This window comes from Maniola jurtina, chromosome 15 (genome assembly GCF_905333055.1).
Source record: "Maniola jurtina chromosome 15, ilManJurt1.1, whole genome shotgun sequence".
NCBI classification, from domain to species: Eukaryota; Metazoa; Arthropoda; class Insecta; order Lepidoptera; family Nymphalidae; genus Maniola; species Maniola jurtina.
This window is the reverse complement of record NC_060043.1, coordinates 12044393-12059926: the sequence shown is the minus strand read 5'-3', so window position 1 is coordinate 12059926 and position 15534 is coordinate 12044393. Positions and strand designations below refer to the sequence as shown.

The 15534-nt window shown below is 38.1% G+C and overlaps 1 protein-coding gene across 3 annotated transcripts; it reads left to right on the top strand.

Annotated features, from left to right (window-relative positions):
* Window positions 1-1038: 1038 nt before the first annotated feature.
* On the top strand, window positions 1039-14541 carry LOC123872802 (glycoprotein-N-acetylgalactosamine 3-beta-galactosyltransferase 1). Of its 3 annotated transcripts, XM_045917339.1 has the most exons (9): window positions 1578-1970; window positions 2060-2134; window positions 6695-6825; window positions 11143-11375; window positions 11864-12002; window positions 12206-12302; window positions 12570-12696; window positions 13415-13569; window positions 14218-14541. In XM_045917339.1, the coding sequence occupies exons 2-9, from the start codon at window positions 2132-2134 to the stop codon at window positions 14377-14379; spliced, it is 1047 nt and encodes a 348-aa protein (XP_045773295.1). In that variant the 5' UTR covers window positions 1578-1970; window positions 2060-2131; the 3' UTR covers window positions 14380-14541. The 3 variants fall into 3 exon arrangements, with proteins under 3 accessions (XP_045773294.1, XP_045773295.1, XP_045773293.1); XM_045917338.1 differs by lacking the exons at window positions 1578-1970; window positions 2060-2134 and adding an exon at window positions 1039-1206; XM_045917337.1 differs by lacking the exons at window positions 1578-1970; window positions 2060-2134 and having other exon boundaries at window positions 6677-6825.
* Window positions 14542-15534: the final 993 nt, after the last annotated feature.

Genomic DNA, 15534 nt, shown 5'->3' with positions numbered 1-15534 from the left:
TTTTAAAATACATGAATATTTATGTTTCACATATACCTATCTTCAAAAATGATTACCGCGAGCAAGAGATATATGACAAAAATAGTAGATAGATAGCTATCCTACATACAAAAGGAGATACCGCAACTTTCAAGGCTTAAAAAGCTAGAATTCGGAGCTGGAAAAATCCTTATAAAACTACTATAAAAACCAATAGGTAACGTAAATTGGTATAGTGCGCGACAGGACGAGATGGTAATCGGGGCACGAGGCGGCCGAGGGCGCCCTGCACACCCGCATGTCACCTGCGCTATCCCGCACCGGGTTAGCACGGGGGCTGTGCGGGTGTGCCGGCCATCCCCACCCCTATTGCCATCGATTGCCATTTTGACCTGTCGCGTACTATACTTCGCTGGTTGCTGCTTTTTTTAGCGAGCCCTTAGCCAGCTAGTCGGAATTATGAATATGGTCAGAAATGTTAACCTCCTATTTTAAAATTATATCAGATGTCAAGACGGTTCTTTTGCTTCGAGAAATCATGTTGTAATTTTTAAAAGTTGAATTAAATAATAGGTAAGTATAACAACAATGCGGTGCACGTTGTTGTTTTAGTGTTGCCTATTCTGCATCTTCAAACGTAGTGGTTGGTAGTAACTCTTTGGCATCTTCTACAAAACGAGAACGCAACCGTTGTCATCTTGACAGATATCATCAAATTAGTTGTGTCAAATGCCAATGGGGACTTTGTCTGTGGTGGCGTTTGTTGGCGCGCGTGTTGTGACTTTTTGAGTGTTTTTTTGTTAGAAGTGGCCGGTTTTTGTGTCCCGCTGGTGTTTATTGGTGGTGTAACTGACCGAGGAACTGACTGAGAAGCGCTCTAAAGGGGCGCCGCGTGTATGTCGGCGGGCGCCAGCACAGACGAAGTCCATACTTATACATATAGTTTTCCTAACTTGTAAATAACTACACACTTGACATTGGCTAATCAGTGTAAAAAGCCAGACGAGAGAAGAAAAAAAAAAAAAAAATGCCAATGTCAAATAGAACTTGACAGTTGACATTTACAAATTCACAACAAGCGAAGCAGTGAATCTTATATTTTTATAAAAATTAGTTAAAATACTCTTACAACTACAAGTCAGTTAATTTAGTGATGTAAAATGAAACTCCAAACTGGAATCTCTAATATTAATAACACAGAAGCAAGACGTTAACTCAAATATGACCGTAAGTTTTGTTTTAATTTTTCGTTTTCGCTATCTATAAAATAATATTTCATGTGCCAGCTATTATATCAAACATCCCGTATCTATTTCCTTTGGGTAACAATTCACATAATTACTTATCTCGTCATTAATTTACGAGTTGTTTGGACTTATTTATCAGTAATGTTCGCTAAAATTAGCTGATTTTCCAATGAGAAAATTTTGAACTCTGTTTTTACTGGTTTTTACTATATTTTTAAAGAAAAAGAGGGGATTCAGAAGCTTTTAAGGTGATTTTCATTTTACGAACATAAAAAAATTAATTTTCAATTTTTTTCGAGAAAAGACGTGTAGGTTTTTTAGTAATAAGTAGGTTAAGTACATACTTACCTACTTATGTGAAATAAATGACTTTAATAACGACAATTCAATTCTTTACAATTCTGGTATGTTTCGCATTTATTGTTTACTTAATATTTTTTATAGATACAGATACTTATTTCTATAGTATAACTACATATATTTTTTCTCTTATACCAAGCATTTAAGTGTTACATAGTGTAGGTACATTTAATTTATTTTATTGGTCATAAAAAATGCAATTAGTCACAAAGTTCTAATTGCCCATTCAGTACAGTATGAGTTACTCCAAACATTTTTCATTTTATGTAAAAGTGAAACTAAATAAATAAAAGAGATTTCTTAAATCTGGGTTTTTTTGTAAGTGAAGTTTTTTATTAGTCGTAAAATGGCAAACATTTTAATTGCTATAAAGTCATTTATAAGGTAAAGCATTTTTATGTGTTTTTCATATTAAAATCTTGAGTGAAATATACCTTTCTAAGTTTATTGATATTATTATTTTCCTATTTCAGTTACAAATTCTTAAATATTTTGATTTTCTCATGAACTCTCTCATTTGCTGATGGTTGTGAATTAATCCCATAATGGTGAGGGTTTTCTTGTGGTAATAATCTGATGGGCTCCCTGATCCTTCTGCAAATTAAAATTATACAAGAATGTAATAAAGTACTTAATGTTGTATCTTATATTTTAGAAAAAGAGTAGATTTATTACAAGTACGTATAGCACTAAGAAACACATAATTAATAACAAAATATTAACAAAAATAACTAAGTAATTTAAATAATATATAACATAAGGGCTGGATAATTTGTTGGAAGTTTTATGGAATAAAAAAAATATATTCCAATAATATAATCAGAGCAGTATGTAATATAAAGTAGGTACATATATGTATTTCTATGTCAGAAATCAATTAAGTGTTTTTAAAATAATTAATTCTTTGCAAAGAATTATTTATGTAACTCGTGTATTTTGCCTGTATGTACCTACCTATTGAGTTTTTTGTATATTGTTTTTATCAAAATTTGGACCTGTATGATACTTAAAACAAATCATCCACCAGGTTTTAATTAGGTTTAGTGTTTACAAATAACTTGATATAACACAGAAACAAACACAAATGAATGTAATGTAAGTAAACAAGCAAACTTATTGTCACAGTATCTAAACAATAAACAAATGTTTGTGACTACTAAAATTTTTGACACTGTTCGCATATGTCCACGCGCTGCACGTAAGAACGTATCGCATGCAGTACATTTTTATTTTTAGTAAATGGGACTTAGTATCTACTTATGAGTTAGCAATCTCGACAATCTTGATAGATTTCGAACATTGAAAATATACTAACTTCAAAGTAAAATAGACTAAAAGTGTGTTGTTTTAAGGCTCAAATTGCGCAATGTTTTTGTGGAATTATATCATAAAATGTAATAACTAATAAGTATGTGTATATAAACTGACTAAATCTCCCTTTTTTCTTTTTAGTATGCCCAAATAGTTTCAGACCCATCCGGTCCAGGTCCTTATTTATGTTAAACATGTTTTAGAGTTTTAAGCTCATTTTACTTTTTACTTTCTAATTTTTAAGGGTCTACACCTCGAAAGGAAAAAGAGCAACCCTTATAGGATCACTTTATTGTCTTTCTGTCCATCGTAGCTGTCAAGAAAACCTATAGGGTACCCATTGACCTAGTTTTAATAGTGTTTTGATACTCGAAGTTTATCAACGATGACACAAAAATGCTTTGCGTACGACACGTACAGTGCGGTCACATGTGCGATCGGCTTACTATTTGTAAACAATTGTTTGTATTTTTTAACTTCCAGTAACATTTCTATAAGGTGGTGGTCAGCACACTTGTCTAACGTCCTTTAAACTATCTAATGCGTCAAATTCATGTAAGTGTGTTCATGCAATAACTAACACTAGGCATTCTATCTGTGTCTATGGTTTTCCAGTTTTCCGTTAAAATATTTTTTTTTCACGGGCTCAAGGACATTGACCTTATTCAAATGAAAATGATAGTACATTTGCATGGAGCCAATGATGAAGGGTCCTCTGTTAAAATATACAAGTTTGTAATTATCGAATTAGGTGCTAACACTAGCGACTCGCCCCGGCTTCGCACAAGTGCAATTTAAATTTGTAATTTTATTAATTATTTATTTACTCAGCATACGCGTTATCAGATGAGACGATTTTCCCGACTTAATTCACATTATTACAATTTTCGTAGGGATCTCTAATTTTTCTGAAAATAAAATAAGTATAGCCTAAGTTACTCGCTAAGTTAGTAGTGTTGGAAGGGAGAATTGCAGGCAAAAGAGCTCAAGGTCGCCAAAGACGCAAGTAGTTGGACGATATAAGGGGGTGGACAGGGCTTAGTTACTCGAAGTTAACAGAGGCGGCTTTAAATAGAGGAGCTTTTCGGATGATGATCGCCAAACTTTGTTTCGAAGAAGGCACGCGATAATGATGATGATTAAGTTACTCGCTGATAATGTAGCTCTCTATAGGTTAAAGAATTTTTAAAATCTGTCAACGCGCTGTATGTATGTCCTATTTGTCCGTCTGTCTGTCTGTGTCTATCAGCGGGAATCTCGTTAACCGTAATAGGTAGAGAGTTGAAATTTTTACAGAATGTGTATATCTATTGTCGCTATAACAACAGTAGATACATAGTAAAAATTTGAAAATGGCCGCCACGGAAATTAAAAAAAGTATTGGTAGATGGTACGGAACCTTTCGTGTACTACTCCGACCCGCACTTGACCGGTTTTATTTTTATTATCTTTGTCTACAAATGTCTCTGTTTGAGCACCATCTCGATAAACGAGACCTAATTTCGGACCGTTAACAAAAGTGAATTGATAGTCATTGTACAGTTGTTCTATTTCATAAATTACTAATAAATATCGTATTATTATGTTACATATCAGGTTGTTCTCGTTTCACTATAGATACCTATAGGTTTCTACCAATAATAATAATTAATATATTGTTATATAGCTGCCAAGGATAACCAGCAGGAAACTCGTGCAGTTTTATCGATGCAACTAACTATATTGGATATGACCCGAATAAAACGTAAACAAGTGCATTTTCGGTTATTCAAAAAAAGAACTGGCCAAGCGCGAGTTGCACTCTCGTACCGGGGGTTCCGACTACATCAAACGCCTATTTTAGCCCCTTTTTAGGGGTTAAATTTTCAAAAATCCTGTCTTACTATGCGATAATAGCTATCTGTATGCCAAATTCCAGCCCGATCCGTCCAGTAGTTTGAGCTGTGCGTTGATAGATCAATCAGTCAGTCAGTCAGCTTTTCTTTTTATATAGATAGATGACATCGAAAAAGTCCTCGTGTAAAGTATGCAAAACATACGCAAAACATACTCATATATGCATATTGCATACATACAATAAAGGAAAAATAAAAAGGCCTTCATCGCCATTCAAAACGGTTTTAAATATGTGTAGCACAATGTTATAATAACTAGTGTACAGTAATTATTCAACAAAAGATGAAACTCTCATAACTTCAATTGTAGTTGCATCCGACACGGTCGCCACAATGTGGTCCTAGTAAAGTTTAGCCTGTAGGTGTCTAAGACCAATGAATATAATAGAAGGAACCTTCTTTCGTGACTTCTTCTTCTTTGTCGTTACACTCTTGGCAGAGCGGTCGTGGTCATCATGAAGTGACGTTTTGGGGGGCAGATGTTACACGCCTCACGAGCATTCGCCACTTCTCCCTGCTGGTCGACATTCTGGTACATTCGTGCACGGCACCGCCCACAGCGGACTTAATTTGGTCGGTCCATCGCGTAGGCGACCTTCCTCGCCCTCTGGTACCCTCAACCTTGCCCTGCACCACAAGACGCTCAATAGAGTCACTCTCACGCCGGGAGACATGCCCGAAGAACTTTAGTATGCGACCCTGTACTAACGCCGAAAGACATTGTTTAATACCGAGTTCTTGGAGTATAGAGACGTTGGTGTGAAATTCAGTCCATGAGACTCCTAGCACAGGTCTTTTGTGACACCAGAGTTAAATGTTACGGCGAGATTATTGAGGCATAGATAAACCTTAGAGATCGATAAAATAATAGGAGGTTGTAAGAAAGCTCAGAGTCCCTCAGCGTGCAATGGAGAAATCTAGATGCTCGGTGTGTCTCTTCGTGATCAAATCATAACATGAGGAGATCTGTAGCAGAACCAGACATAGACATAGACATATATACAGACAGATATATACATAGACAGATATAGACATAGTTCAACTAAAGAGGCCATGAGCGTAATAGTTCGAAAAACCTGTATATTTTGACGGCCCAAGGCGCTAAAATGTTGACATCGCACCGCAGCTTTGGTAGACCCCCTCTGAGTGAGCAGACGTCATGAGTGGTGTTTGGTTGCGTCAAACAGACAGACAGACAACAGTGATCCTATAAGGGTTCCGTTTTTCCTATTTGATGAATTATTTTATTTGATGAATAATTATCATGGCAGCTTTGCAGCTCCGCAGCTTTTATAGCTTATTTCATAAAATTACTGTGGTGACATATTATGGCACGTACAGATAGACAGGGCGATTGGCGAAACTGAAGCTCCTTCTATTATTTTCATTGTTCTGAGATAGGTAGATAAGTGGGAAAAAATAATAATTATTACAATGCAATACTTATCGATGTTTTAGACAGTTGACAACGTTGCGTGAACACATTCGCGTATTGTGATATAAATAGATATTATTTCGATAAAAAAAACCAAAAAGTGTATAAGTTAAAAAAAATATTATGGACTGTATTTGTGTGTGGCGAGATTTTTCCCCCTTTTTTCTGTAAATAAGAACATTGTCTTTTCTACAAAAACTTTGATGTGCTGTAAAATATGATGACGCTAGTCGGAAAAACGAAATATAAATATTTTTCTTTAAACACTAATATTGCATGAACACACTTGCGGAAAATTGGTTAAAAAACTTTCGTGATTTTTTTTTTCGATCAAACACAATTGCTGAATTTTTGTTAAAAAATATTACTGTGGACGTTTTTCGTCTAAAAAAATTTACTTTGGTAAATAAAAACTTTTTGGCATTTTTTCGCCCAAAAAAAATTTGGCTATGTACACCCCTGTGCAGGCGGAGGGCAGGGTGATGGGCCGCCGCTTTGTGCTAACCCTGGTGATTGGAATATCCGCCGGCTTTAGTTTTGCGTACATACTATTAACATCGGCCGGATTCTCTCGTGAAGTAGCCTGGTCGACCTTCAGGTAACCGTTAACTATTTGCATGATGTGCGCACGTCTTTATTGTGTTTGTTGTATTTTCTGTCTCAAAGCTTCTTTAATTAATATGGGGACAGATCTAGTGAAAAATCTTGCTTGGAATTCCTATGAAATTCCATTGCAATGTAACAGCGGAAATATACGGATAGCTCTTAACAGTTGATCGTTGAGCCACATAATGTTAGGTACTCGGTAGGAAAGATACATCAAAGTTTAGGAAGAGAAAATCGGCAGCTTTAGCTTTGTAGAGCGTTGTCTCTATCATTCATACCGCTAAAACGGTTTCGTGTACTATGACAATGAAAGGAAGATTTGGAATTTTGTAATTTCTAAATTTTCTCTGGTCTGAGTCTGGTGGGAGGCTTCGGCCGTGACTAGTTACCACCCTACCGGCAAAGCGATTTAGCGTTCCGGTACGATGCCGTGTAGAAACCAAAGTGTGGGTGTGGGTTTAATAAAAACTGTCATACTTCTTCCAGGTTAGCCCGCTTCCATCTTACACTGCATCATCACTTACCACCAGGTGAGATTGTGAAGGGCTAACTTGAAAAGATTGAATTTCAGCTATGCAGTCGTAGTTTAAAATAATCATCATAAGTGTTTTAAGTTGTCCGTGTAAATTGAATTATAGCCTTGCGTAATATATAAAAATACATATAAACGATTCGACACATCCGCGTTGAAAACACCGAGCACGATTTTCGGCGTACAGAATTCCTATCTCGATTTTCTGCTAGATTTGTCCCAGGCGTTAGAAAGGTTTAGAGTAGGACTGCGATTGACGCCAGCGCTGGTATGGTAGCGGCCAGGCCGATTTTCGTCGTTCGACTGCCAGAAGGGTGGAACGCAGAAATCGGAACAGCGGCCAGGCCGATTTTCGTCGTTCGACTGCCAGAAGGGTGGAACGCAGAAATCGGAACTCTGAATTGAAGACTTGGCAGTGGGAATGGCCAATCTTTTTAACCGACTTCCAAAAAAGGAGGAGGTTCTCAATTCGTCGGGATCTTTTTTTTTTTATGCCTCCGAAAAGCGTTTACACTGTTACGTCAGTCACCGTCTTAATCTAAACCTTTGTAAAAGAATGCTTCCTTAACATTTTTATATATTAAAATTAATATTGCACATTGCACTTTTATCTTTGGTATTTTTAAGCTGCTACGAAGGACCATAATCATTGATAAGCTAGAACCATGCCTTCATAAGTGTATTATTTCAGTATATTATAAAATAAATAAAAAAGAGATTTATTCCCATACTCCATAACTAATATTATTTATATTATTGTCTGCAACTCTGTCACAAAGTACCCTGTCACAATCGTACCCAGTCTCCCCTGATAACATAATAATTTTATTATAAATTGAGAAATAGGTACCTACCTAATGCAGATAATAATGTATGTTAGCGAAATCAGATAATTTATAAACTGATACAAAATATTGTCAATTAGGCAAATCTACAATTAAAGTAATAATTATACTTATATCTATACAAATGGGTTTTTCAATCAACAAAATTAAAGTGTCTGTTTGTGAAATCAAATTAATATTTTACTTTCTTACATACTGCCACAATTTTTTAATCAATAAAGAATTTAAGAATATTATCGTGAAATGGAAAGAGCCATCCTTTAGCCGCGAAAAATAGTTTTCCCGCACGAAGAAGATAGCGGGCAATTGCTAGTCAAATTCAGCTATAGATAGAAACAGTAAGTTTCTCTGAGACGTGCAAGTACCAACAACAAATGTCCAAAGTTTTATCTGAATCGAGCGCAAATTTAAAATAAAAACACTAACCATTAATTTTTGTTTATCTAATCTATTAGGTAGGTGTGTAGATATGACAATTCAGTCAAATGCGAGTCGGACTCACACACGAAGGGTTCTATACAAGAAATTAATGAAAATTTAAAAAAAAAATTTCGTGGCCGCCATTTTGAATTTTTTGTTATTTATTTTTATAGCAGAATTAGAAATACACATTTCTGTGAAAATTTCAAATCTCTACCTATTATAGTTCACGAGATAAAGCCCGCTGACAGACAGACGGACGGACAGCGGCGTCTTAGTAATACGTCCCGTACGGGACGATGGTTCCCGTTGGAACCCTTTGGGTACGTAACCCTAAAAACGTAGTTGTCTTGATTAAAATTTCTACGTATTACGCTGTTGTAGTTAGAGATCCCGGTGATAAAATGCTATCTCATTGATTTTTAGTTTTTATATCACTCCAAGATAAGAACTGATAATGGGTAGCTATACGACACTTTTATAAGTCTTTTTTTTTGATTTATAGAATAGCGCTTGGCCGCAATCAGACCTGGTGGTAAGTGATGATGCAGCCTAAGATGAAATGTGCTTGCCTAGAAGATGCCTATTCACTCTTGACTTGAAGGTACCCATATTATAATTGGAAGGGAAAACAAATGCTGGAAGGGCATTCAAATCAAATCCTAGCAGTTCGAATTAGAAATGAGGAGGCAAATTGCATCGTACGTATCCGTGGAATTTCTACTACGTACGGGTGCAGACCTTGGCAATGCCTTGCAATTATAATACCTAGTAGAAAGGTGAAGGAGGAACCAGGTCGAAATGTTCGTGTGCGGGTAGTTGTTGATTCCAGCTGAAACCATGTAGGTTTATTCACCTAAACCCTACATAATTACATTTCAAAATTAATGACATGTACTTTTTTAATATACCTACTACTTATCCATACTTCCATACTAATATTATAAATGCGAAAGTGTGTCTGTCTGTCTGTCTGTCTGTCTGCTACGTTTTCACGGTTCAACCGCTGAACCGATTTTAATGAAATTTGGTATACATACATACTTGGCTTGGGATACATCCCGGGGAAGGACATAGGCTACTTTTTATCCCGGAAAATCAAAGAGTTCCTACGGGATTTTAAAAAACCGAAATCCACGCGGGCGAAGCCGCGGGCATCTTCTAGTAAATAATAAATACTTACGAGTACGTTGTATAGTTTGAGTGTTCTTTTGTTTTTTAGCGAATAGGTAGTATCCTAAGGTGCTCGATTAGATAGGCCTATAGATTCATTGAATTAATACTACTACTACTAGAACTAATAATATTTCCTCAAAGGACAGATTAGATTGTCTACAAGGGTTCTCCAAAACAGCGGAATTTACACTATGAACATTGAACATGAGTAAGACGAAATCGTGTGTAATGCCGCCCCGTCCAGTAATTGTTGAGAGCTTGGCACTTGAAATTGTAGGCGAGTATGTATACCTACCTGGCACGTACAATCCAACTATAGTTCGCGACAGGTTGACATGGCGATCAGGGTATGAGGCGGGGGGACGTTCCGCACACCCGCATCTTCGCCCGGGCTATCTCCGCGTGCGGGGCGTTCACACCCTGATAGCCATATTGACATGATACATGTAGTTAGGTCCAATTTCGGGAAATTCATACCCAAATACAGTATAATAAGCCTTAGGTATAATTTGTTTCCGCCTTAACTTATCGACTGATACCAGTTAGATTGATTTTGCCAGATAGATATCCCTATCATTGTTTGAATGACAGTTATAGGCTGCATTAACTAGAAGCTTCAGCTTGCTTTGGGCGCTATCTATACTCTATCCATGGAGAGAAGTTAGAATAGGGCTCTCTTCGTTACGTAATCTCATACAAACGACAAAGACAGATAACTCAGTGGACGTTAACCATTTTGGAGGGCCGACCGGTCCCAAATACGTATCACAAGGAGTCGAAAAGCTATGAATTACATTACCTAAAGAAATGTACCTAAATCTCATTCCTTTACGTTTTTAATTTGGAACCATAACACTTATCAACATACAACAATACAGTGGAGCCTCAATATCTCAACGGTTGAGGAGCGGACTGAATTCCGAAAGGTCGGCGGTTCAAACCCCACCCGTTGCACAATTGTCGTATCTAGTCCTAGCACAAGCTTTACGCTTAGTGGGAGGGGAAAGGGGAATACTAGTCATGATTAGCATGGCTAATATTCTTTTACAGAGATAAAAAAAGACATAATTAAACACTGTCAACATCAACTACGCTGAGAAACGTCGCTTGAAGCTCATATTGGCACTGTCAATAGGCTGTGTTGTATATTTTTAATAGGCTTCGTTACATACTGTTTGGGCTTCGCCTCTGGCGGTACGTTGTGCATGATGCCATTTTTGAGCTTGATTCACATTTTCTTAAATATCGTTATTCGTAGTCAAAAAGGCATGTATATCGCCTTTATGGGAAAACATGAGGAAAATGCTCATTTGTAAAATCATGTTGAATTTTTCAGGGATTCTGCAAGGGACCTCGAGAAGCATCCAATAGTAAGCGTTCAAGATCATGGTAGTGAAGAGCCAGCGCATAGAGACGAGGACAGATCGGTCGCGGACGAGCTCGCCAAACGCGTCCGAGTTCTATGCTGGGTCATGACGCAACCCAAAAATCATATGAAGAAGGCGCAGCACGTTAAGGCAACGTGGGGGAAGCGGTGTAATAAACTGCTGTTCATGAGCACTGCTGAAGGTAACTTAAATGATCAAGTTATTATAAAGGCGAAAGTTTGTGTGTGTGTGTGTGTGTGTGTGTGTGTGTGTGTGTGTGTGTGTGTGTGTGTGTGTGTGTGTGTGTGTGTGTGTGTGTGTGTGTGTGTGTGTGTGTGTGTGTGTGTGTTACTCCTTCACGCAAAAACTACTGCACGGATTTGGCTGAAATTCAGAATCGAGATAGATTATATCCTGGACTAGCACATAGGTTACTTTTTATACCGTAAAAGTCCATGGTTCCCGTGGGATTTTGAAAAAGCGCAATTCACGTTTTTACTCCTCCGTGCCACAGCTAATGAACCAATTTTGCTGAAATTTGGAATGGAGATAGATTAACACATAGGCTACCTTCTATCCCGCAAAATTGCATGGTTCCCGCGGGATTTACAAACTTATTCACCGCGGGTAGCATCGCGGGACCCGATTAGTTCACAATATTAGTATTAGTAGTTAAACTCTCACTTCCAGACAGTTCTCTGCCAGCGGTAAAGCTGCCAGTGTCGGAGGGTAGAGACTTCCTGTGGGCGAAGACCAAGGCAGCCTTCCGCTACGTATACGAGCACCATCGGAGAGACGCCGACTGGTTCCTGAAAGCTGATGATGATACGTAAGCATCTAGCATACGTAGCTGGCGGTGATACACACACGTACACACACACGCACGCACGCACGCAAGCACTCAGGCACACACATACCCACACACACACACATACCTTGAAGTTAATATACGCAAATGAATTCCACCATGCCGAGAAAAAAATCGCCTTGGTAATAACGACGAGTTTCAAGTTGAAAATATTTTCGTTTCAGATACGTAGTGGTGGAGAATCTCAGGTACATGTTGTCAGAGCATGACAGCAAAGAGCCGATATATTTCGGCTGTCGATTCAAGCCATTTACTTCGCAGGTTAGTTCGTCTTTATTGTACTTACTTTGCAAACATCATACACAGTGTGAATAATTAGAGCACTAGCTAAAACAATCCAGCAAATTCAATCCAGTACCAATAACAATTTGCCTTATACTTGTAGTTTTAGTGATTTAGTATTTTTCCAACCCGCAATGTATAGCGTGCAAAACTCGGAGTCAATGCCCCGCATACGACGTCGCATTGCTTCCGCGGCACCTATCTACTCAACGTTCGTTGACCTTTACCTAATTTTCATTTGATCAGGGCTACATGAGCGGCGGCGCGGGCTACGTGCTGAGTCGCGAGGCGCTGGACAGGTTCGTGAACAAGGGACTTCCCTCGCCTCATCTGTGCAAGGCCAGCGACCATGGTGCTGAGGACGCTGAAATGGGTAATCGTCATTTGATCATGGATACATGAGTGGCGGGAAAACCATAGATTTGTCATAGTACATAGATGACAGGCCCCAAACAAAATGTCATTGCTAAAGTAACCACGTTAGCACACATACACATCTGTTTCTTGTTCCGAAATGTAGAAAAAGGTTTTATAATATCAACAACTTCAGTTTATTATAAACCCTAACACTTGAACATAAAGTTAAATAAGATTGCAAAATATTTATATTTAAGACCTCTTGTCATCGAAGATACGGAAAAATATCACACTATCACACTATAATATTATAAAGGCGAAAGTTTGTATGTGTGTGTGTGTGTGTGTGTGTGTGTGTGTGTGTGTGTGTGTGTTTGTTACTCCTTCACGCAAAAACTACTGAACGGATTGGGCTGAAATTTAGAATGGAGATAGATTATACCCTGGATTAGCACATAGGCTACTTTTTATCCCGGAAAATCAAAGAGTTCCCACGGGATTTTTAAAAAACCTACATCCACGCGAACGAAGTCGCGGGCATCAGCTAGTTTAAATATTAAAATGATTCAAAAATTAAAAGTTCAAGGTCAAAATTTAAAACGCACATAAATCCTAAAATTTGGAGGTGCATGCCAGGAATCAAACACCGTACTCTTCGAATAGGATGCCAACGCGTTCACCGAAGTAGCAATTTTTACTTAATTTTTAAATATATTTATTTCCATAATCTCCAGGTATTTGCCTGCAGCATATTGGAGTAAAAGCGATGGACTCGCGGGATTCCTTACACCGTGGGCGGTTCTTCCCTTTCGTGCCCAAGGATCATCTGTTCCCTAACAAAGATGGCGGCTTCTGGTACTGGAAGTACATCTACTATCCTACGGACGAGGTAACTACCTACCACTTTCTCGTTTCTAGGAATACAGACGATGTCTTATGGGGTTCCGTAAATCGAAGGTGCTTCTTCCTTGTGCCTAAGGACGATCGCACATTTGTGTTAATAGTCTAGTTTACAGTCGTTTTAAAACAGCCACTTTACGAGTAAATATATTGTTCCGAGTTTCTTGCTGGTTAGAATAGAATAGAATAGAATAGATTTTTATTCAAATAAACTTTTACAAGTGCTTTTGAATCGTCAAATAATTTACCACTGGTTCGGAATGCCGTTCCTACCGAGAAGAACCAGCATGTTCTTCTCGGCATTCCGAACCAGTGGAAGATTATTTTGACTATTCAAAAGCACTTGTAAAAAGTTTATTTGAATAAAAAATTATTCTATTCTAAATCTATTCTATTCTATTGAAAACTAGCGACACGCCCCAACTTCGCACGGTTGGCTTATAACATTTTTTGTAGCGATCTCTAATTTTTTTGAAAATAAAATTTAGTCTCAGTTACTCTATTGGTGCAAGAAATTTTCAAAATCGGTTCAGTAGTTCCAGAGATTACCTGCTACAAACAAGCCTACAAACTTCACCTCTTTTTAATATTGGTATAGATTATTATAAGATAACTAAGTTGACGTTTCCCGGTGCAGGGTCTGGACTGTTGCTCGGACCACGCGGTATCGTTCCACTATGTGGAGCCCGAGCAGATGTACGTGTTGGACTACCTCATCTACCACTTGCGACCCTACGGCATCCGCTACGGCGCCGAGCCCCTGCCCGCGGCCATCGCCAACACTACCGACTCGCGATAACATTCCAGCTATAACCCTAGTCAAATACCTAATTACCAAATAGAGTGCGTGACGCACCAAGGTTCTAGTCCGCTCGTAGAGTGCCTTTCCACCAGCGACGTGCTATGCAGCTATGCTACGAAGATGTGAAATCTACACTACGAAAATATGTGACCGTTTCCACCAATACGAGCCTCAATAGCTCAACCGGTAAAGGAGTGGACTGAAAAACCGAAAGGTCGACGGTTCAAACCCCGCCCGTTGCACTATTGTCGTACCTACTCCTAGCACAAGCCTGACGCTTAGTTGGAGAGGGGAATATTAGTCATTTAACATGGCTAATATTCTTAAAAAAAAAAAAAAAAACTAAGCTATGTAGCTGTGCGAGGAGGATGTTCTATGAAGATGCGCCGCCGCAAAGTAGCTGCGCGAGAAAGATGCGCAGCTCGAGCTATGCGATGTATCGATAGTAGGGAAGCAGTGAGAGAGACGCGGTGGAGAGGCGCTCACGCGTCCTGCCGTGCCTGCACATAGCTACACCACTCGCGACGGCCCATAGCACGCATCCATAGCACGCATCTATATAAAAAACATATCTTAGTTGAATCCGTTTTCACCAGTGCTAAGCTATGTGCACCAATGAATATGATTGGTGGGTATCAAACGCATCCATAGCAACGTAGCATAGCACATCTCTGGTGAAAAAGCAGCCTTATATTCAAATACGTATAAACAACAACATAAATGTCTGGAAGCATGTGTTGAACTGTCGACCATACCAATCTAATTTCACAAATCAAATTATCATCAAATTGATTTTGTGGTCGCATTTCTATATCTACGAGGGCCTATCTATTTACATCTTTGATCTAGATTTACTAAAAATACAATAAAATAAGGCCTAAAAATACTATAGTTAACAAACTTGTAGTTGTACACAATTGCGCAGCCACATATACATACAAGTAAGTTAATACTTTGACATAGTTATTTATTAATAGTTCTAAGAATGAATAGCATTTATATGAATAAATAGAAACGATAATAATTAGTTGTATATAATGAGCATAGTAGAAAAATAATTCCATTTTGCATTTAGTGTTTAGATATCGGAAATGATATCTCGAGAGTCGAGAATTCATTAAAAAAAATTACAATTAAAACAGTCAGGTGTTG